Here is a 25,191-nt window from a genome sequence, read left to right on the forward strand (position 1 = left end):
TCGGGTCAAGTTTGACAGCTCTAATAACCCTGAACGCACTCACCGTCTAATCCATAAAAGGCTTTACAATCAAAGCCGAGGATGACTGCGCTGCCTCTGTGAGGCAAAATACATCGGTGTATTGTGTCTTTCGGCCTGTTTGTCCCGTTTAGTTAGATATGTAGCATTGTGCAATAAACCAGCTGATAGGAGCAATTTAGGACATTTATAGGCAATTTATTTTGTGTCCATGTATCTTTAATCCCTTTCACTGTTGTTTTGAGTTAGTTGAGGATGTTAAAAACAGCGATTAATCTAAACCCAGGCCTTATTAAAATGCACTAAAAAACACACATTTCCTACAGTTCTGCCCTGCAAATTTCACCACCTCAGGGAACAGCTGTCATCCCCTCTTCGCTCATCTGTTTCCATAGAGAATTAAATTGTGCTTTCTCATGTATATAAGCAGTGAATCAGTGTGTTTCCTTTCTTTTGTGTAATTCCAGATGCCCCCTCCACAGAGCAGCAGGAACTGTTCACCCAGAAACTCCAGCAGTGCTGCATGCTCTTCGACTTCCTGGACTCAGTGACAGACCTGAAGAGCAAGGAGATCAAGAGGGCCACACTTAATGAGCTTGTGGACTACGTCTCCACCAACAGGGGGGTGCTGGTGGAATCTGCGTACCCAGAGATCACGGATATGGTGAGGAAACAGATATACAGGGCTTTAATTTCTGTGATGCTTGCCTCAATTTCTGTAGCCTTTTGTTAGATTTGGCAAATAAAATTCTGCATGCACAGCCCAAAGCAACAACAGCAGCAATTAATCACTATTACCAGTGTTTATTATGAAACAGAAAAGAGGTCTCCTCTCTGTGTCACTGTGTAACATCCTGTGCTCTTGAGCAGGATTAAAAAATGGAGGCTGATTGTGTGTCTAGACAGGGTGTGTCATGTGAGCAGAGCGTGACCATAATAATATAATAATAATACAAGCTATGCGGCTCAAAGTGCTTTACAATGAAGAAATTACATGTACCAAGTGCTTCAGATGAAAAAAGAAATAGAATGAACATGGAAACAGGGACAGAATGCCATCATTGTATAAAATAAGTAGGGAAGTGAAACCCACTTGATAATAATACTAAAGTTCAAAATAAAGTACATACAATGCATCAAATCGAATTGAATACAACGTGTTAAAAGAAGTGCATAAGCGTGTGGCAAGGTGAAAACACGTGTTTCAGGCTTGTATCAGGACAATCACAACAAGTTACAGACTAAATTAAAGAGATATGTTTTTCCATGGTTTCATTTAAGCATGAAGTCTACAGCATAAACACAGGAAAAAACCCAACATTCTTGGCGTTATTTGAAGTTTTGCTTGTCTTTTTCTTTCCCGCTCCATCTCTCACCCACTGAGACATGACAAAAAATGTGTTTGGGGCGAACGGAGATGTTGAAATTGGCAGGAGGGTTCGTTAGCTGCTGAGTCAACGGAGTCCTGCGGTGTGTTTGGGTAATGGAATAAACAGCTAATGGATCTAAAGGTTTATGCAGCTAATAGGACTTACAGCTATCAGAGCTAATAGAGCTAACAGAGCTAACAGCTAAACACAGGCAGGACTGAGAGTTTATGTTTTGAAACATTAAACCGTGAACTGCAGTTTAATGTGACAACACAACCAGTTTACAGTAAATAAATGTTCTGAAGTACTTCAGCTGAGTACAGGTTGGAAGTAAAAGTACTTTGAGTTTGGAGTTAACATTACAGACACTTACAGACACTCCAGTGTATGCAGCTGTTATTGATTTTTCATAAACTATGTTAATAATAATAATAACTATGTTATTAACATTCACTTCAGGGCAGCTGAAATTGTTTTTCTGGGAGGTACATGCAGAGCAGAATTCAAAGTTGGATTTTTCATCATCTTGACACTGTTTTAGTTACTTTCTTTTTGTCAATTTCCTTCAAATACAAGTTGGATTTCGAGAGGTGCTGTGTGTCAGCGTTGCTTATGTTGTCTACTAGTGGTCGCTGCAGTTGAAAGCTTATATGATGACATCTACCCATTCTTTTTTTGTGATCCTAGCCACATTACAGGGAACAGTACTGCTAACCTTAATGATATTTGCCAGAGGTTTGAGGTTTACTGCGGCTCACGACCCATCTCATTCACTGTGTACAACGAATCCTCTGAGTCACGATTAAGACCAACTTCTAACCTCAGTTAAAGCCTAAATAACCTACACTAAGCTAAGGCCAGTGTCTGTCACACAAGACTTCCTTTAGCTGTTTCACAACAAACTTAACACACACTTCTCTTTGTTGAAAAGACTTCCTCGCTCTTTTACACCCTTGTCTTAGTGCTTTTTCCAAACTCCAAGAAGCAGTGTTCTTCTGGGGGGCAAAGGTGGCATGTGACCTGCATTACCACAAGTCATGTGACATCCTTATCCACACATCAATGTATTGCATGTACTTTCTTCAATGTATTGTAAGAAAGTACTTGCATTATGAGACATTGCTTGAATGTTACACAAAGATTAAAATGTTCCTTCTTGAATTATCATAATCTGAACCATTAGGTCCAATATATGTATTTAAAAGCCAGGAGTCGTCACACATTATTTCTCTGTCAGTCAGTATTATTTACACGGCAGTTTATGTTACAGCAAATTTGCAAGAGAGGCATATCTGAGCCCCTTCTGGTTGTCATCCTCGTCTGGTGTGATTGCAATCAGGGTTCTGTCGCATGAATTAGATGTATTTCTAGAAGTCTGCAAACTTGTTTTGCACTCATCATGCATGGGAAATAATCAGAATAGCAGCTATTGAGAAAGTCACCTAGTTGCATGTGAAAATTACACTTTAGTACTTAACTCATCATAACAAATCATATTTTAGTAACTTATTATCCTGAGATGCAGCATGCTTCCATGAGTGCATTCATTAGAAAAGTCAGAACGCAGGGCCATCTTAATGAAGGTCAGGGTTCAGTGATGAACACACTGGCTAGTGCAGGAACAAAATGATCTGTTTGAAAATCAACCCAACCCTCTGCAAAGCATCTTTGGCCAACACGCTATAGATTTGTGTCGATGGAGCAGGTGCCCTGAGCAGCCTAGTTTCCTCCTACAGTACAATAATGACTCATGTGCAACATTTAGAACACAGCAGTCAGTACTGTAGTCAGTGCTGCAGTGATTCACTCCACACAGCAGATTATCACGATGGATACGAGTGAGCACATCCACAGCTGAGTCAAGGAGTCTTCAGATTATTAATGGACTGTAGGTACTAATCCATGTCATACATTGCAACCATTGATTTAAGATTCAGTTTGTCTTCTAAGGTGTTTTACAGGTTAAAATAATGATTTTTTTATGCAGATGATATGCACTTGGCAGTCTTTCAAAGATGTGGTAGTTGTAGAAACTACGTTCTTGCATCAGATTTCTGCAAAAAAAAAAAAGTGATTTCTAAATTACCGTAGTTTTGAAGACTGAAGGGCCGTCTTTAATCAAACAAGTGCTGTGACAAGTGCAAAACTGCTGGTCTTGTGTGCACAGAGTTAGTGGGCGTCACCAGGAGCTCCTGCTCTTACGGCTCATGTAGGTACAACACTGTAAAGTGCAAAAGGGCTCGGTGAAGTGGAATATAAATTGGAGGGTGTGGTGATTAATGCATAATCTCTCAGTCAGTCCCATGACTGGTTTCATTGCTCTGCAACGGCTATGCCAGTCACACTGATGCATGATGACATTATGCATTTCAAGAAAAAACATGAAACACTGCTTTGTCTTAGAAGAAAATTGGGGGCGAAAGCCTTTCACATGCTGAATGATGTTTTCTGGATTCTTTTGTCTCTAACTGCACATGTTGAATATTGTGAGGTGCAGATGTCTGATTACAGTGATCAAGAAATAGGCCATTTCCGGTTAAGAAGATGAACGTCCTAAATAGTGACAGTGTTTGAGTTGTAATCCAAATAACAAAAAACTAATAATCGCTCCTGCAAAAAAGTTTTTAATGGGACTCTACTCAGCTCCAGGTACTGCTTCCACAGTTTGCCAGATGTTGGTAGCAAGAAGAAATGTAAACATGAAATAGGAGGGTAAATACAAAATTGACAGCTGACAGTGTCATCAACTTATATTTAATGTCAATGTTTAAACTGGTGCAACATCTGTGTTTAAGATACAGTATGTGTTAGCAACATTCTGCACCCTGTTATTGTCCTGGTCCCACCCTTAAAGCAACCAGAAGCACACACAGCGAGGAACTGTTGTCAGTTGTAGCTGCTGACCACCAGAATTTAAATGAGTCCTAGCTCTCTACCTTTACTTTTCATGAGTTGTTAAAACTCTATAAACAAGCATAGCAAACAAACATAGCAATCAATTATGGGTCATTAAGAGAAATACAAAATATAGGTTATTTTATTTTTTCAATGTATTTTCCTAGTTTTTACCATCATGCTGATATACTGTGGTCTTAACATCATCATATTCCTCTCTGTAGAGTACTAGAGTGAATGTGTCCTAGATATAAACATTAGACCTTGTGGTAAATGCAGGATAGATATATAGGATTTTGTGTTGTGTCTGCAACATGGCATGCAGTGGGCCAACACAGACAGTGAACTGAGCAGCAAACCCTCTGATGTCAGCAGTCCAAAGTATTAATAATGAAAGTGATCAGTTATACTTACACTAATGCAATCCTATTAATATATCACACTAACCAGAAGTAAGGAATGAGAAGTAGATTAACTGCATTCATATACCACTCTTGAGTCTACTGACCACTCAACACATGCCACATTCACCCACTCACACGCCAGGACAAATTTGGGGTTCAGCATGTTGCCCAAGGACTCTTCGACCTGCAGACCGGAGGAGCCAGGAATCGAATCACAGGCCCCTATAATGATGACAAATTTGATGTGGGTGTGAGTGAACGATGCTTTGATCTGAAGCATTTGAAATTCTGTTTCTGTGCTTTTTCAATCATGATGTGGCAGAACACCTGCAGCCAGAAAAGTGCACAAATGAAAGTGTGAGCAGCAGGTCATCCACTTCATAATGAGCTACTTAACATGTAGTAGCTTGGCTGCACATTGCACACCAGTGACCTCTTAGGTTTGCAAGGATGGAGTAGTTTAAATGCATGACTCCAGCTGCTGTTGTCAGCGGCCTTCCCAATAATCTCATTTATCTATTCAGGGCAGAACAGAGGGACATGGGTTGAGCTCAAGAGAAAACCCAGTTCAGTGCCGAGTGTCTGTACTACAGACAGACTTCTGAATGAGGTTAGACAAATAGCAGCTGCACTTTCAGAACGCTGGCTTGATAATAGCTCTCGCAGATACTCCATGCTTGGCATCACATGATAATGAAGAGGTGAGTGTTCAAAGTGCTGCCCATTATTCTGCTGCAGTGAGGACTGCTTTGATCACCAAGGTTGTTAAGAGTGCAAACAGCAAGGTTTCTCACCAGCTAAAAGGAGGTTTTGCCTCTTATGCCATCTCTATAATTAGTGATACAGTTATATGATAGAAAATCACTTCTCTCAGACAGCTTTGATTAAATTCTTCCTTTTCTGTGCCAGACATGAGTGAAAAGCCAGCAGGGTTTGTGAAAAGGTGCATCTATGAGCCATAATTCCCCTTTTATTTGCTTTAATTTCCACCTTCTTTATCCTTTCTGCTAATGCTGCACTCACCACATACACATTTTCCTCTATCTCACTCCCCTCCTCCCCTTCTGTCTCTCATCTTGTGTGTTGCTAGGTGTTGGTTGCTACTAGTGTCAACCTCAGTTTGACCCCGTACAGGGCTGCAGCCTCCCTTGTCATCAGCAAGCATACACTGGTTTCACTTACTGTCATTTAGGAACAACTGTTTAAAGATCACTTTGATGCACAAAAGACTGTTTCCTTTTTCCCTGCATGAGAATGTCTCACACACCTCGACTGTTTGCTATGCACTCACAATATATTCTCTTGTTTTGTCCAACTGTAGTTATTTTTTAATATTGCAAAGTTATGTAATTCCACGCCTGCAAATGTAATTTGAAGTTGTTATTCATGCATTTTTTCACTATTATTATTCTTTGATTACTTTTGTTTGGGGGCTTACAATTTCTATAACTGTAGTTCCCGTAATTGAGGGATTACAAACAGAAAGTATAATGTTGCCACTGAGCCAGTGAGTTAGCTGTGGGCTACAGATTGAGCCCGGTTTTTCTATATCTGTTTACATTTGGGTAAACTGGCAACATTGGAGCATGCCGAATTAGCCAGTAGCAGTTCCTGTATGCAGTGTAACCATTCACGAATCACCAGATCAAAGATAATGATATCGTTTGGCAGAATAATCTAAAAATATATGTATTGTCTACAGTGTGTGTTCAAATATGAGTTACAGTATGACTCAGGAGTACGTTGTTTGACGCAAAGTGTGGCCATCAGAAGGAAAGTACCTTAATTGCCTTCATTAGTTGTGTGTCACAGCCACTGCTGCTGCTCCATCTGCTGATCGTGTTTATAAGTGAACCAAAGCAATTTGTCAAGCCACAATAACTAACTTTCCAGTGTTTTAAGAACACCAGGGTGCACCTTGTGTTTGCCACCCTGGGTTGTGCCAAAGATTAGACAGATTAATACTCTCAGTGATGACAGGCTGCTGTGATGTTATATGATACTTATAAAACATTACTAGGCATTACCAGGATATATGGGGTTCAGATCCTGCTCCTGTGTGTTCCCCACTGCTGTCAACCCCACCATTTGTCTTGACTTTCTGAGCATTTGCCTTCAGAGCACTCCTCTGGAAAAATGGGCATCACATTGAGGCGCAGTGGTCTCGCCTGGCAACTCGCTCCATGAGTCAGCTGATTCCAGCTCAGCCAATGATGTGCTTCACACCAGGGAAAGCAAAGCAATACACTCACAGAGGTGACACACTGATTATTATTCATCTGCCTCATTATCAGCATCTGCATACTCTGCAGATGAGATGGTCATGTAAAAGCCATTACTGTGGTCTCGAGGGCTGGTCAGTCTTACCTGAGGACTTGTGCTGCATCCTTGTATCACGGGAAAATTGTTGCTATGTTATTGTGAGGTCGTTATATCTTAATAGACAAGCTTGTTTCATTAGCTGGTACCAGAGTCAGGTTAAACCTTGAATTTAATCCTCAGTAAAAAAAAAAAAAAAGTAGACACAGGCCCGTCACACAGATATGAAACTACTGGAGCCAACAGGTGAGCAGTCTTAGTGAGTAGGGCAGGTTAGAGGCCTCTGTAGTGGAGGAAATCATCATCTGTTTATTGACTAGTTGACCAACAAAAAATTAATTTGCAACAATTTTGCTAAACAATTTATATTTAAGCAAGTGTTCACAGTTCATTTGTCTTTTGTTTCGAAACTTTTAACTACATTGGCATTGAATTACTGAAGTTTACTGCCAGTCACAGATGTCATAGGCATAGTGAAGCTGAAAGTAATGACTGTCAGATGTATTTGTGGGTGTGTGGTAAATGCGTAGAATGTGCAGTATGTGCAACTTTACTGCAGTGTTCTTGAAAGACTGGATTACTGTGTGTAAAAATCATGCAGCGAGTCAACGGGTTCTGTCACTTTTTGGCTAAAGAATGGATGAGATGCTGGATGTAAGCAAGTTTGAGCATTGTTGTTTCCAGGGGGTGTTTTCAGCAGCTCAGAAACAGCTGCACTCCACTTTCAGACTTCTCTAAAATAACAGGAAGAACACAAGCAGGCAAATAACAGCCCAGTGCAACAGTGGTGAGCTGAAGGGCATCTCTGAATGCGCAGCTCATTCAGCCTTGAAGGGGATGGGCTACAGCAGCCACGCTGGGTGCCATTCCTTTTCAGCTTTTAACAAGATCAGGCTGACGTGGTCATGTGAGAACCAAGATCAGATCATCTGAATGTCACAGCACCTAAGCATTGTTGCTGACCATGTTAGCAGGGTGATGTATTGTGTCACAGAGCCCTCATTGTCTCTGGGTGGTTCCATGAATGTTTTTGTAACTTCACAGCCAAAACAAGTCCTGTGAAAATCTGCACTCACTGTATTATGCTATCAAGTCATTAATCCGGGTTAATGGAACATAGCGAGCAGTTCTAAATCAGAGATTCTTGAACCATTTAGGCCACTGGGGGAGCAAAACAGGGACTGAGGAGATACTTTAGCGTTGACCCCGACTATGCTGACCTCCATCCCACGTTCAATGGCCAGAAGTTCTAATGACAATAATTTCACCGTACATAAAAATGGGATTCCACCCCAACCATCCTCCCCGCCCCTTTCCGAAGTGTCTTATTTTTATGCCTCCACCCTGCGACAGCAGTGATCGCAGGCATCATGTTTTCGGGTTGTCCGTCCCGTTATCGTGAACATCTTGGAACATCTCAGGACCCAAGGATGAAAAATCTCACACAACACACTTTTGGCCGTAACTCGAGAATTCACATGCGATTTATAACAGAAATTCACACAAATCCCTCATTGGCTAAAATGATGAAGTGATGACAGTTTATAAGGTCAAAGGTCACCTTCACTGTGACATCATAATGGTCTGTAAAAAACACTTTTCAGGCCATCATTCAATCCCTTAGCTCAGGAACAGAAGGGGAGATTCTGACCACATTTCAGATTTGTTCAGACACTGAGTTGGTGACACTAATCTTGGAGGTCCACCTTGAAATTGTGCTGATTGCATAGATCTTCTGTGCTGCCCGGTTGAAGATTCATGTGAAGCATCCATGTCTTAGAATTTGTAGCTTCTTTGCAGCAGCATCAATATTAGGAGCATTGTATTCGACCACAAGCTCACTGGTTTTGCTGATATTGAGCTTCAGGTGATTGTTGTTGCACCATGTGATGAAGCTCTCTATCAGTCCTCTGTACTGCTCTGTAAAAATAGTCTCTAAGTGAAGACAGCATGTTCTCACTTGAAGTTACTCACTGGAATCATACAATGAATCTTTATTACATACGAATCTGGACAGACATGGATCGAAATACAATTTGACTGGTTGGTTGAGGCATCCAACCATGAGGAGGTAATTGTAGTTTCTATGAATCACTGGATCCTTCAAAGTCCCCAGTCTTCTAAGAGTATTTAGCTAAAACAGCCTGAGAAGGAATAAACATTCCTGATTCCTGATTCTTGAAATAACAGAGAGGATGAGGATATTGGGTTATGAAATTAATATTGGGATCATTTACATTTTGATAAAGCAACCCTCTTGACTGCTTTGTTGGATTTTGTGCTGCTTTATCTGTGTGAACTATTTGCTCTGGCACATTTGGAGTGAAGCTGCTGCTAGACTGTTCCTGATGATGAATACTGAAAAGGATGACTGGCTGGAGGCTTGCAAAATAGCGTCCACGCTGTGTTTTTACCATTTCCATCTGTGGAGTTTCTGCCAGCCCATTCAGAAATGATTCTCCCTCGCCAAGTTTTTCCGTGAGTTTTGCAGCTTGTCACATTTTGGGCCACTGTCAGGTTTAAAATTCCTTTGCTGCCTTCCCCTCCCATTAGTGTCATTTGGATTTTCCAGCTGCCAATAAATAATTTGATGTTGTCTTTATCACTTCAGCATGAGAGTGTGCACCCAGGCACATAATGCCAGCTTTTCCAGCTCCCCACTGTTATGCGTGTCACTCTCAGATTTACCCTTGCTAAAAATAACAAGGTGGGATAGAGGTGGCGGTGACCTGTCTACAGTGATTGTCTTTGGTTCAGAATTTTCATAGGGGGTTGTGACAGATGCAGTATTATCCAGCCCCTCTGTGATTTGGTAGTGTTATTAGATATCATCAGAAATAGTGGCTTTCCACTCCAATTAGCAAGCTGCCCAGGAAGTTCATACATGTGGGTTTGTATTCAGTTCCTCTTGGGTTGTTCTACCCGTTCAGAGCAGGGACTTACAAGCATCTTGTTTTATTCGACATGGGTGTGGAGCGCTGGAAACCAAATGCAATTTAGTGAAAATGAACAACATTTGGTGGAAAAACACTGAACACTAATGTGCGTCATAGGCGTACAGTAGTCACAATAATCTGTCACAGAAATAAGCAAATGGACCCCTTTTTAAGCAAATACTGCACGTTATATCATTAGCAGTTTTCGCTTTTATCCCATCAAATTTCAGGCTCACTTGCCGATTATCAGTGAATAACTGTGTTATTTTCCTGACGTATCTCCTCCCATCCCCTCCATGGATGTCAGCTCTTTTTCTTTTACATTTTCTTTTTTTTTTTTTTTTTTTAATTAATAAGACTGTTCCTCCTCCCCCTCCAGATCTGCACCAATATTTTCCGGACTCTTCCACCGAGTGACAACCCCGATTTTGACCCAGAGGAGGATGAACCCACTCTAGAGGCTTCCTGGCCTCATATTCAAGTAAGGATCCGATACTTCAGCCTGTCTGTCCTCATCAACCTTTAGATTCCATCGTTGTGTGCTGTGATAGTGTATTTCTATATGTTTTCCCTAAATTTTTTTTTATCTTCCAGCTGGTCTATGAGTTTCTCCTGCGCTTTCTAGAGAACCCAGACTTCCAGCCCAGCATCGCGAAGCGCTACATTGATCAGAAATTTGTCCTGCAGGTAAATGAGCATGATTCAGTTGATTCATGATAATGAAACATGATAAGACAAGGTTGTCAGTTACAGGCATTCATCGAGATTCCTTCTAATATAGACATTTTCGTATTAGATCACTGTTATCAATAGTTTCTATGACTCCACATGCATCACTGCAGGTCTGAGAAACCTGAGGTCACTGCAGTGATGCCTAAGAAGACAGTAAGAGGACATACTATATTTTGTCCACCTGAAATGATGTAATTTGTGTCATAATTGTACATTAGAGCAGACTAAAGACTAACCAAGGACACTCGGTTGCGACAATTCTGCAAATCAAGATTATTTTCATTATGTATTCGAATAATTGTTCTGAATTAAGGATGTTGTTAAATTGTGAAAAGTGGCCATCACACCCTCAAATGTCTCCTTTTATTCAACCAGCAGTCGCAAAGACCCAAAATAATTAGTTTGATATCATAGAAGAAAGATATTCACATTTAAGAAGCTTGAGTTTTTGCCGTTTTGCTTGTCTTATTACTTCAGCTATTAATTGATTAATCACTGCACCTGGTTGGACAAATGCATAGCTTTTTAAGGCAGTGAACACCCTAACAACAGTAATTAAAAGCACATTGCAATGTGTTTTGGGAGTTCAGCAACGCTACAGTACAATTACTTGATGAGTCAAACCATTAATACGGTGTAGCTCGGCTACATCTGTCACCAGCGTACTGCAGGAATGCTTCCTTGCTTTTATGAAGCTCTAGAGCGAAGCAGCAGCTAACGGGGGACCACAGGGCCTGGAATGTTGGCTGGGCCACATCCGAGGTGCCTGGACCGACTTTCCATGATGTGAGTGTGTCGTGGGGGAGCTTTAAATAGCTGCATGTTGTTTACTCTTCAGGTTGAGAGAAAAAGACTGTGGTTGGAGCAGAGGGAGCGACGTGGAGGTTTGGGAGGCAATAAAGGCTGTGAAAGAAGGCCCGTGGTTTGTTTGATTTCAGTTATCATAATACACACAGCACAGGAGTGGGTCTTCAAATATACCTCTGAGATGTTCACATACATATTCGCCATCGAGGTCAAAGCGTAAAGGCAGCCAGGCGAAGCTTCCCCGGAGGAGGCAGAGGTTCAGCGGTTTGCTCAAGGGCATTTTAACATGGAAGGAGATATTTTTGTGTTGCAGTGATCAAAAAGATGAGGTTCTAGGGCATCCATACAAAGCCTCAGAGCGTCCCTTTATCTGTATCTGGGTGACCCCTGGAACGACATTGCTCATTGTGGACGACTGGCATTTGTCCTTTAAGGTGTTTCCTGCTGTATTATTGTCTTGCATCAGCAATCCCAGGAACATGGGCGTGGAGTAATACAAACATGCAGCATAGCCGCTCAGCGTGGGAAAAATGTTTTGATGTCAGCTTTGATTTAGTCAGCGCTTTGTGAAGCTGTGTACCTGCTATATGTTATCATGTTGTTCGTACTTGTCCCACAGCATCCCGAAGTGGCAAAAAGCATTGTGCTATGCATGATACTCTTGGTGGCATGTCCTAGTGCTAGAAAGATGATCCATGTGTGATCAACTAGTGCAGAAAACAGCTGCTGCTGAAAACAGCCTCCGACATGGGAAAACAGCCATATGTGAAGTTAAGAGCAGAACATGTGGTCAGACACGTGGTCAGGGTGTATTTTAGGTCTTTTTAGTCGGGGATCACTGGTACAATGTTTTGGAGTGTGTCTTTGTTTTGTGTGGGAGACCTGTTTTTGCGCAGTTTCTGGCTTAATATCAAATGTTTAGGTTTTCAAAACCTTGACGCCTTTAAATCCAAACCCAAAAAGTTTCATTATTCTTTGTGTTATTAATTTCCTCAGTTTAATGTTCATGTGAACCATAGCTGTGAACTGAAAAGCTCCTGTTAGAGATGAATTTAACAATCCGGAAGCTTAATCATTCCCAAGCCCGGCATGCTGAATACTGGTTTGTTGACTCAGTCTAGTTGTAACTAAACTATTCGGCTGTAAAGCACATTTGTTTTTGCACACAATGTTTAGTTTATGCAGTTACAAAGGGAGAGACAGTTAGACAGTTCCCCGTTTCAGCCGCAAACCGTGTGTGGTGGCTTTGTCCTGCTGTTTCCATACAACAGAGCTGATAAAGCAGTCTTTCAGAGCAGTCAGGAACACGTATTTGCATCACACATTTGCTTCACTACTAACTTTGTATGTGTGGCTTTTAAATGATCAGATTCTAGCGTGTCCTCTGTGTTTTAGGTTGCTTTCTGGCCTGTGTGTAGCTCCGTCCACTTGAGATCATATTACCGAGGATGCACATGCTGTAGCGGGGTGCAAAAATCTGATATATCCCTGTTAGCAGCTCCTTGTGGCTGTACTGATCCTCACACACACAAGACATTCAATCACAAAACAAAATGAAATCATATTAAGGTACAGATGAAAACAGATGAACTAGGCTCTGATCTGACATCATCAAGCCAGATGAAGCCTGAGGTTTTATAAGTAAATATCAAAAGCTATTTTTTTAAGCTAATTGCCTTTATGATTGCACCTTGTGTCTAACTACAGAGATAACATGTAGCCTAGCAATATTTTGTGTGTGGACTCTAGGTAAAATTCATGCTGTGGCTGCCTCGGTTATTCAAGGACATGTTCTGGTCTGGCTCCTGAGAAAACTCAAATCCTAGTGTGGCCTATTGTGATTGAATATTGACATTTCCTCAGGCACACACTGCATGTCTGAATTATACTCTGGGCAGCTTTTGTTTCATAATAAAGCCGATGTCTGCGTCCCATGTTGTCCTCCGACCACCTACGGCTCAGTTGAGTGGTCAAAGCTTTTTCAAGACTAAAGTTTGTAGAAAAAAAAGTTTTTCATGAATATATTTACAAAAACATCGCCTCCATTTTCCTCCCTTCCTCTATGTACCTGCATCAGTTTCATGAGGCAATCGGTGTCGCGCTGTTTAGGCCTGGACTGTAAAATGTTCCCAGAGCCTAAGGCGATGTCGTCAAATTACAATCTGTGTCACAATAACAGTCCATAACACACACATAATTAATTTACAATAATAAAAAAAACAGACACAAGCAACTCACATTTGAGAGGCTGCAACCAGAAAATGTTTGGCATTTATGCTTGATCAATAATTTGAGCTATTAATTAATAAACATGGGTGGACAATATGGATATAATCGTCTATCACTATGACACACATTTACTGCATTATTTCAGCATACTGTATGTATGTCATGATATTGCACATTTGAGGAAATGTTGGTAGACGGTTTTAATAGCTGGAAATCTATATGCTTGGCAGAATCCTGTAAATCCAATACTGGCTATAAAGTAGTCCTGAACATTAATTTAAAGCATTTAAAGCAAAGGCTTGATCCCTCTCAGAGAGATTAGAGATGGCTGCCTGATGGAATTTGTATGTCAAAGTCTCTGACTGTTTACAAATTTCTATTGTCAGGGTATGTGTTGTTCCATAAGGCCCAGGTAAGAGCAATAGTTTTGAAGGCGACTTAAAGGGAAGTGTCTTTATCTGAATACAGTCTAAGGGTAGATGGAGTTGTTTTCTGTACAGATTCTGAAGCCCTGAAGGGCTAAATAAATAAATCAGATGTAACATGACTTGGGTAGTACTAGCAATAATAAAGTGATATAAGAGGATTGTAAAAGATAAACTATAGCCCGACTTATACAGGATTTATAGATGTATCGGCTAAAGCTGATTTTTTTCACACAACCCGTAACATAAATATACATTTTTGATACAGTTTCCTTAAATATTATAGTCGAAAAACAAACTTGTCATTACCCTCTAGTGGACAAACTACAGAATGATGACAAGTCTTTTGACGTTTTTGTACTTTCTTGTCATTTATCAGCCAACATATACACTGATGTATCTACTATGAGTTAATATTGGTTGGGCTCCAAACAGAACTATTATTTACAATGCTGCTTGGTACGGTATGGAAGGTGATGGTGAGTAGTTACGGCTAATTAGAAGGATTAAATTCTAAAATATGTATGGGCATAAAAACAACCAACACAACACATGACGCACTTGAGCAAATCTCCAGTTGCCACATTAGCGCTGCTCAGTTGCAGCAAGGAAAGACTGGTTGCGCCATTTAACTCCCAGGTTTTAATATGTGTGGCTGAATGCATGTGATTCAGCACAGTACAGAAGAAGACCATATGTCCACGATGAAACCCTTTCCTGGATATACATGTTTAAAAATAGGCACCTGTCACTGAGGTGCTCTCGGCTCGCTGGTGGATGATAAGAACTCTGATTTGAGCCTGAAAACATTGTGTCTGAACTCAATGGCACTGGCTCTGCTGCCCTCAACATGATTGTAATAATGACTCATCGTATGTTGCTGGAAATAGCTGTTAAATGCCAGAGATTTCAAATCCATTTACGATACAGAGCATCCAGGCATACAGTGCATACTGTACATTTGTTACATAAGATGTTGGTAGCTGGTAGGATATGAAGTGATTATTTGCAGCCTGACAGTAAGCACAATAAATGTGTTACGCTTGCTGAAAAAGGCATCCCTAGTTTGCTGGTTAGCTAGGGTTAGGGAGATATAGTGAAAAGATAGATATAGTGAAAGCTCATTTCACGATAAGTTATCGCAGCATCCAGCAGTGTTTCAGGCGAACCTGCAGGGAAAACTGTCCAGGACGTCACATAACAAAAGCCACATATTGAATGAGCTGTCTGGCAACTGCATTGATAATGAGACAAGATGCAGAGTCTGTCTCCGGCTCAGCGGGTGATCGATCGATTGATTACATCATCTGTTCACTTTGCGGTAATTAACCAGAGAAAATTAGAGCTAAACGGCCCAATCGATCAAAACCAGCATTTACCACCAAAACCCTGATGTTCTTCCCGTTCAGTCAAATGCTTTGGTGGTCAAAAATTATCCCAGTAGAGGCACAAGAACCTAGTCATGACAATACAGTTAAGTCTAAAGTATGGAGACACAAGAGAAGATTAGAGTATTATCGATTCACTCAGAACTCAAAACTGAAACCGTGTGTGTTTGTCTTCTTCTCTGTCCGTCCTTTCAGCTGCTGGAGCTGTTCGACAGCGAGGACCCGAGGGAGAGGGACTTCCTGAAGACCATTCTGCATCGGATTTATGGAAAGTTCCTGGGGTTGCGGGCCTTCATCAGGAAGCAGATCAACAACATTTTCTTGCGGTGAGTGAAATGATCAAAAGGCAGGACAACGTGTCCCATCACGTAGTCATGTTGTCTTACTTTTCCTTTTCCTGGTAAAAGTCTCACTGAGATTAAAATGTCAGGAGAGACTTGGCCAGGAAGGCGGCATTAAAGCAAAGTGTAATGTAGACAACTGCCACAAAAGAACAGGTCTGTGTAATGTTCAGGGATGTGAAAAAAAATCACTACACACATCACAGTGGGTGTTGTGTCACTTCCTGCTTTCAGCTAAGTTAGTGCATCTGTTTTTATGATCCCAACGGTCTCTAGATCCCAACACCTGTTACCTTTTTTTTTTTTTTGTTATGCATCAGCCAGTTGAAATGGGAAACTGAAACTCACCACTGAGCCTTTGGCCAAATGTGTTGCCTCCATACGGAAGGAACCAGGAGTCCTGCAGGGCCTTTCCACCATAGGAAATGTTCCAAAGGACTGAAAACCTTTTGAGGAAATCAGAAACTAAATCTGTGTTTCAGCCAGAGGAAACACAAACGAAATCTAGTTCCTGTGCAATAGCTGCAGGTGTCACAAAGGCCTTTCCCGCAGAGGGTTCAGGACCTATCAGGGCAGAGTTTGCAAGGCTGGACGTCGCTGATTGGTCAAACTCACACGGAGATCCTGCTTCAACTTGTGCTCCGCTTCATTCAGTATAAACGTATATACAATATATGATGCAAACGGTATCAGTATTAGGGCAAAGGATTGTAATCTCTTGTAATGTTTTAATGTAAAAAAACAAAACAAAGATTACATTGTTCGCTTCCTAAAAGAAAAGCGACAAAGAGAGTGTGAGTTAAGAGATTTAGTGAGTGGTTTAGTAAATGAGCGATTCTTGAGTTTTCAGCCTCCTTTTCCACCTCTGTGAGTTAGATACAAACAACATGATGGTTCTGTGCTGTTGTTTCCTCGTAAAAATGACCCGTCAGCAGTTGAACTGGACTACTCTTCACAGGTCTTCAGACGGGGCTTTTTGTTTTCTACTTTACTAGACCTCTAGGACTCATTTTAATGTTTTAGACATCAAAGATATAATTCTCTCAACATGGCACCACACTATGTAGTCATAAACAGATTCATCCTGGCCCCTTTAGACAGAGAGGAAGAGGAAGAATGTTCAGATGGAGGCATCAGATATCCTCAACAGCAGTGTGTTGATTCTTCTGCCTCCTGTTGCTGCGTGACAATGGGCTTCAGATGATTGAAGCAGGGGCCACTTGATGTCGTTTCCAACAGGCAAGGTGGCAAAATGGGTGCACCCACTTTGACCATCTGTCGCTGGGAATAAAAATAGTGCCACAGTTGTCAGGCTCTGTCTGTGCATACCATGGGTGCACGGCTAGATGGAAGAGGGTTGCAAAACAGAGGAGGTGAACGATGTATGGATCATCACGTTATGTAAGGCTTAAGGTTTCCAGCTGAAAATTGTTTTTTCAAGTAATCATTCATCAGCTATTTAAATTGGGCTTTTTATCGATTAAGAAATGAAGAGTTTTGAGATTTCAGGCCTAGAACGTACAGGTGATCCCAGTTACCTGTAGGCTGTACTTTGACGGCAGTCCAAATGCAGCACTCTGACAACTTGTTTGGGCAAAAAAAAAAAAGCATCAGATAAAGGCAATGATATTGATATATGATATATTGAGTTTTGTGGTCCGTGTGTCTGAGAATCATGGGGCACCAGTGAGATTTTATTTATAAAACCCAACTCACAAGTAAGAGCGGCGATATTTGAAAGGAACGCAGTATCGTGAGCTGCCCGAGTCACTTAGCGCTTTTTGGGTTTGTGTGCTTTATAGTTTTTGTTGCTGTTGCAGGTTCATCTATGAAACTGAGCACTTCAACGGAGTTGCTGAGCTGCTGGAAATCCTTGGAAGGTGAGTAATGAGGTTTGGTCGTCATGTGACAGAAGAATCACCTTTGATATCCTTTGGCTTGAGCGTGGAAGCAAAACTTTAAAACTTCTTCACAATATGTTCAGCTGGTGGTAAACACATTTGGCTGTAAAAAAAATTGCATTTGAATAAAGTTAAACTTTCAGCCAGCGACTTTGGCTACTTTCCATCCTTTAACAAGTACCATTACTTGTTTTTCACTTCTTTCTGTGTCTGGTAATCAGTAAAACTGACATTTTCGTGAAACCCTCTTGTTTGTACACTCTCAAAGAAGTGCAATAGAAACCTGGTCTTTATTCGGTCTTAGCACTTAGCTCCTGTCTTGCACACAGTCCAGGTTGTAAACAGGCTTGTGGAGAATGTTACCTGTGTCCAATGACTTAGAGGACTCTCTTGCAGTCCTAAACTAAAAGGCCCCTCAGGCTCCTTCTCTTCCGTCATCTTGCAGTGAATTCTCTCCAAATCTCTTTTCCGCTTCAGGAGCTGAATATATTCACCACTGTGCTCCGCTCTGATTTAGTAGCGTTCGGCCTGTGCTGCTGTGTTGTCTTTCTGTGCAGTCATCTGTCTGAACAGTGTCCTGTTGTGTTTCTGTTTACAGTATCATCAACGGGTTTGCGTTGCCTCTGAAGGCAGAGCACAAGCAGTTCCTTATGAAGGTGCTCATCCCGTTACACACAGCGAAAGCATTGTCCCTTTTCCATGCGCAGGTAGGAGAAACTGTGTTTACTATACATTCTATTACTTTGTTTTAACTCGCATTAGTGTTGGCTGCATATCACTCAAAACTGCACAGAAAAGATTTGACATAATGTGTAGATGAATTATACAGCTGTTATTAATGAACCAGGATGAAGCACTGTCATGGTGTAATCTGTGTACTACAGCATCTCCTGGTGGTGTGGATGTGGAAGTGCACTGACTCAGTGATTATTATTGTGTCTGTGTTCATCTTAAATTTCTTAAATTTTCCACAGCAGGAATCTATAAGAATAATTAGATCATAGACCCCCAATACACATTAAACAAGAGCTATCTTTTCAGAGGAAGTTTTGTGTGATGCAGTCTTTGACTGATGCAGTCTTTGGGTACATTTACTGTTTTCCTTTTGTGTCCCTCAGCTGGCCTACTGTGTGGTCCAGTTCCTGGAGAAGGATCCTACACTCACTGAACCGGTACTTTTTTTTAAATCATTCCTCCTACTCAAAGCAAAAAAGCCTCAAGCACTAAATTAGTCTACTCACACTGCAGAGAAATGTATTGTGGGCGCCAGCAGCCACCCACTCAAACAGACTCGCTTTTTTAGACAGAAATTAACCAGAAACTCTCATGAAATTCTCTTGTTGTCTACACAGGTGATCCGCGGGCTGCTGAAGTTTTGGCCTAAAACCTGCAGCCAGAAAGAGGTATCCTGTCTATAAACCCACGTCACACTTATCACACTTGTCAGCCAGATCTAAATGTTGCTTCATGTTCTGCATCTCCTCTCTGATTAGGTGATGTTCCTGGGTGAGATTGAGGAGATCCTGGATGTCATTGAGCCAACGCAATTCAAAAAAATCCAGGAGCCGTTGTTCAAACAGATCTCTAAATGTGTGGCTAATCCACACTTTCAGGTACACTTGTGACACAAACATACAGAAACACACTGTTTAGCATAAACAGTATAGAAACATTTAGTAAAAGGATTGTAACACCATGATGTTGTTGTAAGCACATACATGTTTGTTAATGTCAACAGCTGCAACTCCTCCTGTGAGCACTCATGAGTGGAGGCAGGTGTACAAACATAATAAATGGCAGTATAGTAAAACACAGCTGTAATAACATAGAACATGTCGTCATAGGAGTGCAGTTATAATTACTGACAAATGCTGAACATAATACTTACAAATGTCCGTATTGCAATTATTTTTGACGAATATGAGTCATGATTTTAGTGGGAATGGTCATTTTTGCATTTCATTTCACGAAAAAAAAAAAAATCTAAATAGTGATGATGTTATTTTTACTGGGGTCTGTTCCAAACAAGCAGGTTCCCTCACATCTGGAGAATACGATTTGTAAGCCCGGCCACCTCTGAAGCACCACAATGCTTCGTTTATAATGCTGTGACACAGTTTACCTTTGTTAAAAAACTGAAACTCTTGGGATTTGGATATTGCAGAAGTATTGTATGTGTTTTTACTCGGTCTACCTAATGCACTGGCAGCTGAGTGTGTTCTCCTTGGAGATTGCTGTCACGTTAAAGTGACACGTGCACTTATCCAGACATGACATGTGATTTGAAATTTCCATCACATTTACGCTACAAGATGGGTGTCTGAAAGGAGCTTTTGTTCTCCTCTCCATCTGAACCTCTTTGTGACTGAAGTGAATTCAGCAGAAAATCAACAACATCACAGCCTCTCAGTCAGCCGCATGGGGAGATTTGACCCGCTGACTGTTGTCTTGTCCGTCTCTGTCCTCGCAGGTAGCAGAGCGAGCGCTGTACTTCTGGAACAACGAGTACATTCTCAGCCTCATCGAGGAGAACATCGACAAGATCCTTCCCATCATGTTCGGTAGCCTGTACAGAATCTCCAAAGAGCACTGGAATCCGTAAGTACTCCAGTCCAGAGAGGGTTGTTTCAGCCAAGCTGTCCAACTACCTCAATAATCATTCACATACAGAAACACATGCACCGCTAAATTGCCATGGTAACTCCATAGGTACTCAGATCCTCTGCTTTATAAAGAAAACTGTATAATGAATAGAGTCTGAGTTCAAAGGTAAGTGCTGAATGCTCCTGTCAGCTCAGAACTGAATGAATAAATTGAGCAATTTTAAAACCACAATGGTAACGATAGAAGCAGAGATGCCCCGATCTTAGCTGATTCTAATTTTTTATTTTTATTTTTTTAAAGACTGACCTGCCGATTCAGGTTTTCCCCTCTTTCTAAAAGACAACAGAAATTTTAATTTGACAAAATGATGCTGTAGTGTGTTTTGAAGGTTTTTCCATGACCTGAGCTGCTCATGTTGTTATTGCTGATGATGACCACAGAACACTCTGTTCACAGTTTATTATTGAACTAGGCTGGAACTTTTTTTTAATGGATTTTTTTAGGGATAATTTGGGCGAAGTGACGCTTTAAATGAACACCGCAGTGAATTAGAAGTGAATTGTGAGTTAAACCTTGACGTCCACTGTTCTGAGCACATGAATGTCGTGCTTCTTAGCTGTGTTACCGATGCCAGAGTATCTCTGCTGCCTTGCAGGACAATCGTCGCTCTGGTCTACAACGTCCTGAAGACACTGATGGAGATGAACTGCACGCTGTTCGATGAGTTGACTTCCTCCTATAAAGCAGACAGGCAACGGTCAGTAAGACACTTCCAGATTACGGTCTGTAAATCATCTTCTGGGCCAGTTTCAGTAATTGTCTCTGATGCCACAGATCCAGTTTGTCCTCTTCACTCCATCAAGGAGTATTAACTTCTCCCTGAAAGAATGAATCTGTGCAGTACAATCTCTCAATCCTGAGAAACAAAGTACAGCTGGGTCAGTCGCAATGACCCCTAAAGGAATGAAAACAGAATTCATATTATGTCCTATATTTTTGCAGAAACACATTGGTTTTCCATACACTAATGTGGTAGAATTCTTTTTTTTAAGGAAAAAGTACAGTAAAAGTCAATACTGCAGATAAGTAAATGTACACGGTGTGTGAGAAGGGGCTTTGAGTGCTCAGTAAGTCTAGAAAAGTGCTACACCATCTCAAATTTAATAACGTGCTTTGTTTTGTCATTAGTAACTTATCATGTATCCACAAAAATCCACTTAAATTGAATCAATAACACAATATAGTGTCCAGCAAGTGAAGGAGTCTGAATACTTCCTGAAAATGTTTGGGGAAAAGCTGCTTTGAACAATCAGAATAAGACATGAACAAAAACAAAACAGCCAAAGCAAAGTTCCTAATCAGTGTTATTGTGCTTTAAGGTGGAATTTTATTCCTTTTAAGAGAGAAATACAAACTGTTTTCTGATCATCTCTGGCCGGAGAGTAATATTAAATTTGATCCCTTTGGCTTTTAGTGGCAGCTAAAGTCAGGTTACCCCCACGGGATGGTTCGACCTTTGGTTTTAGTTTTGTAAAAGGTGTATGCACCGCTTGCATCACACACGTTACCCTGTCACCGAGTCCCACATTGTGAAAGCAGGCTCTGAATACAAATCACTTCATGTACTGTACTGTGCTTCATAGTAAAGAACAGATGGTCGTATAGCTCAACCTCTGTGAGAAGATGCAAAGAATCTCCGGTTGTGTTTTCTAACAATGAGAATAATACTCTTGATGTCTGTCACCAGTCAACCTGTTTACCTGTGGAATGTTCCAAACAGGTGTTTTTGGAGCGTTCCACAACTTTCCCAGTCTTTTATTGCTCCTGTCACGACTTGTTTGAAACGTGTTGCTGCACCAAATTCAGAATAAGCAGATATTTACGAAGACCAATGAAGTAAAAAAAAGTCTTGACATGTCGTCTTCACAGGGAGAAGAAGAAGGAGCAGGAGAGGGACGAGCTGTGGAAGAAGCTGGAGGAGTTGAGGCTCCGCAGCACCACCCTGGTCCAGAACAACAGCCACGGGCTCCCGAGTGTCCAGAACAACAACAACAATAACAATAATAACGATGACACCCAGGACAAGAGCCTAGACGCTGCTGCCGTCACCGCAGACAACAGCGATCCCGACGTCAGCGCGGCAGCCAATGAGAGCGCCTCATGTGCCAAATGACACCGGACGTCAAGTTTTTTATTCCGTGACGGTTTGACGTGGTGTTCAGGACTGTCAGGAGAGGATTAACGGAGACGGAAAAACACAAATTACACCTCAACAGTATATTAAATCTACTTAGAGTGACTTAGAACGCCAGCATTTCTTTGGCAGAAAAAAAATATATATTTCAACTTAAGACTATTTTTGGATGTTACAGTGTGGCTGCAGTATATTGTCTATTTGTCTGATCAAAGATGTATCCTTTCACATTTAGTTTCTTAACTGAAAATGATTTTTTTTTTGTTACATTCATTGTATGATACGTGGGAGGGGAGAAAATAATAATGACTTGAATCTAATGTTTCCGATTGTGCTGCACTTAGACAAGCCGAATAGCTATTTAAAGATGTCTATTTTTTAATGTGCTTTTCCTTGTTGCTGCCAACACTTGGGTGCAAACCTTAAGGAAGAAGGGAACTGCGGACTTTGGGAGTATTTGGGGCAGATGGGACCAGATCCATAGCTAGACATTTAGAGTCCATTAATGTATAGATAAGGGCTATCATCAGGAGCAGGAGAACGTAGAGGACAGTTACTTTCCGTTGGAGACAGAATGGGAGGCGCGTGGCCAAAAGATGTAAACCCTTGAGAATAATGATCCCAGATATGGACCGATATCTCTGTAAGTGACTCTAGTTGGGACTATGAAGTTAAATCTGGTTCACAATTAGGGTAAATGTCATATTTGTGAGATTATTTTTGTGTTGGTAAATATTTTTTTATCCGGGTGAAAATGTGAAGCTAATAGTTGTAACACAACACCTGCGCTTCTAAGATTATTCACACTAAAGTATTGACAACAGGGCTTTCAAAGAATTAAACGTTTTTCAGCCCGACTGGAATTAAAGCAATGATTTCACATTTTGAGAAATTGATTCATCAGCTCTATTGCTGAGAGTTAGATTGTTAGATTGATGCCACTCTCATGCCTGTGTGGCTGATATGAAACTACAGCCAGCAGCTGGCTAGCGTACGTAAGCATAAAGACTGGAAAGCGTGAGCTAACCTGGCTCTGTCTAAAGCCGCGTTCATGCCGATTTGAGCCCTGCGTGAAAGTTGAACCAGGTTCAACTTAAGCTACAATATTATGGGTCATCCACCATGGCGCTGCATCGGCCAATCACACGTCTGATAAGATTTTAAATGCATTAATCTGTTAATCCAACTAAACATCTTGGATTGTGCAAGTTTAACAGCACAGCCTCGCCAACTGCAGCCCCCAGCCTTGTTTTTAACAGGCAGTTTTCTATCTGAATCATCACTTTAGGGGAGGTCTGGTCTATTTCTCAATTGTTGTTTTTAAACTTCAATGCTTGAAACAATCAGACAAAAAATAAAACAGGTCAATTAGTGCACTTAAGAGGTGCTTGTAGGCAGATTTGCTACATCTGGACTGAGCCAGGCTAGCTGCTTCTCTCCGTTTCCAGTCTTCATGCTAAGATAAGCTTACTGACTGCTGGTTGTAGCTTCATACTGAGCGTACAGTCATGTGAGTGGCAATAATCTCCTCGTTTAACTCGCAACAAGAAAGCAATTACAAGTATTTACCAAAATGTTGAACTATTTCTTTAAAGGAAGTCCATTTAAGAGTTAAAAACATATGAAACGTACAGTACTATATTTTTCCAGAGTTTTGAGGAGGCCAATATTTTTGAATGTTTCATGTTGCCGATGGATTATGATGCAGGATGGGATGCAGGATGCGCTTGAGTGTGTATATTTGCTGAGTGCGTATGTGTGTACATGTTAGTTTGGAGGCTACTTAAAGGGAAATGCCACTCAATTTAAGAGTTTGTGTACAGCACATTGTTTCCATGGTCTAGGAAAGTGCAGTCGCTGCATAGGAACATAAGTGGTTTTCTGTCTTACCACTTATCTGGTATTTTACAATGCACAAGAGGCTGATTTTTGTGTATTGTAAGGTTTTTTTTTTTATATATCCAAACAAGACTCATTATAAAGTAGTGATATCAAGAAAATGAAAGCTTAACACCACAAAATCAGGATTGTTTTTAGCATCAATGCCTGTTCACTCCCTGCGTCTCCAGACTTTATTATCTCCTCGCAACTTTATTTTCCGTGTTCTGACATTGGGAGTTGATAGATAGACTTAATCTGACTGCCGTAGATCATAGGAACAGCTGCTTCAAATTGAATGGTGTTCCCTCTGAACCCGACTGTCTGCTCTCTTACTTTTGAGTTCATATTTTTTTCGGTCCAGTCTCCTGTGATGCCTTTGTGTCAGTACTGCATTCCAACCTCTGTGACATTAAAAAAGAAAAAAAAAAATGCGTGGGGAACCTGTTTTGTAATCGCAGATCTTATTTAGGTTTCACCGTCAAATAAAGTTGACTTTATCTTTCTACTCAAGGCCTAAACCCCAGTGTCTTCTTTCCTTTTCCTCTCTCGCTGGAGTTGTAGTACAATGTGGAGGTCAACAGATGGTGCAAGGTCATTTTGTTTTTCCTCTTGACATCAGCGTTGAGGTCCTGGGCCCCAGCAAAGATACCAACAGTAACAAGATGTAGTTTAACTACATTTACAGTTGTTTTCTTTGAATCTTTACAGTGCATTGAGTTTCGGGAGCTTATATAGATTTTTTTTTAA

The 25,191-nt window shown here is 41.0% G+C and overlaps 1 protein-coding gene across 2 annotated transcripts in view; it reads left to right on the forward strand.

Annotated features, from left to right (window-relative positions):
* ppp2r5a (protein phosphatase 2, regulatory subunit B', alpha isoform) overlaps nt 1-24,949 on the forward strand; it is a 42,938-nt gene extending 17,989 nt beyond the window's left edge. The window contains exons 2-13 of one of the 2 annotated variants that reach the window (XM_041958266.1): nt 486-682; nt 10,322-10,423; nt 10,537-10,629; nt 15,719-15,849; nt 17,685-17,744; nt 18,364-18,472; nt 18,884-18,937; nt 19,118-19,168; nt 19,259-19,378; nt 20,236-20,363; nt 21,025-21,126; nt 22,299-24,949. In XM_041958266.1, coding sequence (XP_041814200.1) covers nt 486-682; nt 10,322-10,423; nt 10,537-10,629; nt 15,719-15,849; nt 17,685-17,744; nt 18,364-18,472; nt 18,884-18,937; nt 19,118-19,168; nt 19,259-19,378; nt 20,236-20,363; nt 21,025-21,126; nt 22,299-22,542 — 1,391 coding nt within the window. In that variant the 3' untranslated portion in view covers nt 22,543-24,949. The remainder of the gene's footprint in view (nt 1-485; nt 683-10,321; nt 10,424-10,536; nt 10,630-15,718; nt 15,850-17,684; nt 17,745-18,363; nt 18,473-18,883; nt 18,938-19,117; nt 19,169-19,258; nt 19,379-20,235; nt 20,364-21,024; nt 21,127-22,298) is intronic. The other variant, XM_041958267.1, reaches the window with a different exon arrangement.
* The last annotated feature ends 242 nt before the right edge of the window (nt 24,950-25,191 follow it).

The sequence above is a fragment of the Chelmon rostratus genome, chromosome 18 (genome assembly GCF_017976325.1).
Source record: "Chelmon rostratus isolate fCheRos1 chromosome 18, fCheRos1.pri, whole genome shotgun sequence".
Lineage (NCBI taxonomy): Eukaryota > Metazoa > Chordata > Actinopteri > Chaetodontiformes > Chaetodontidae > Chelmon > Chelmon rostratus.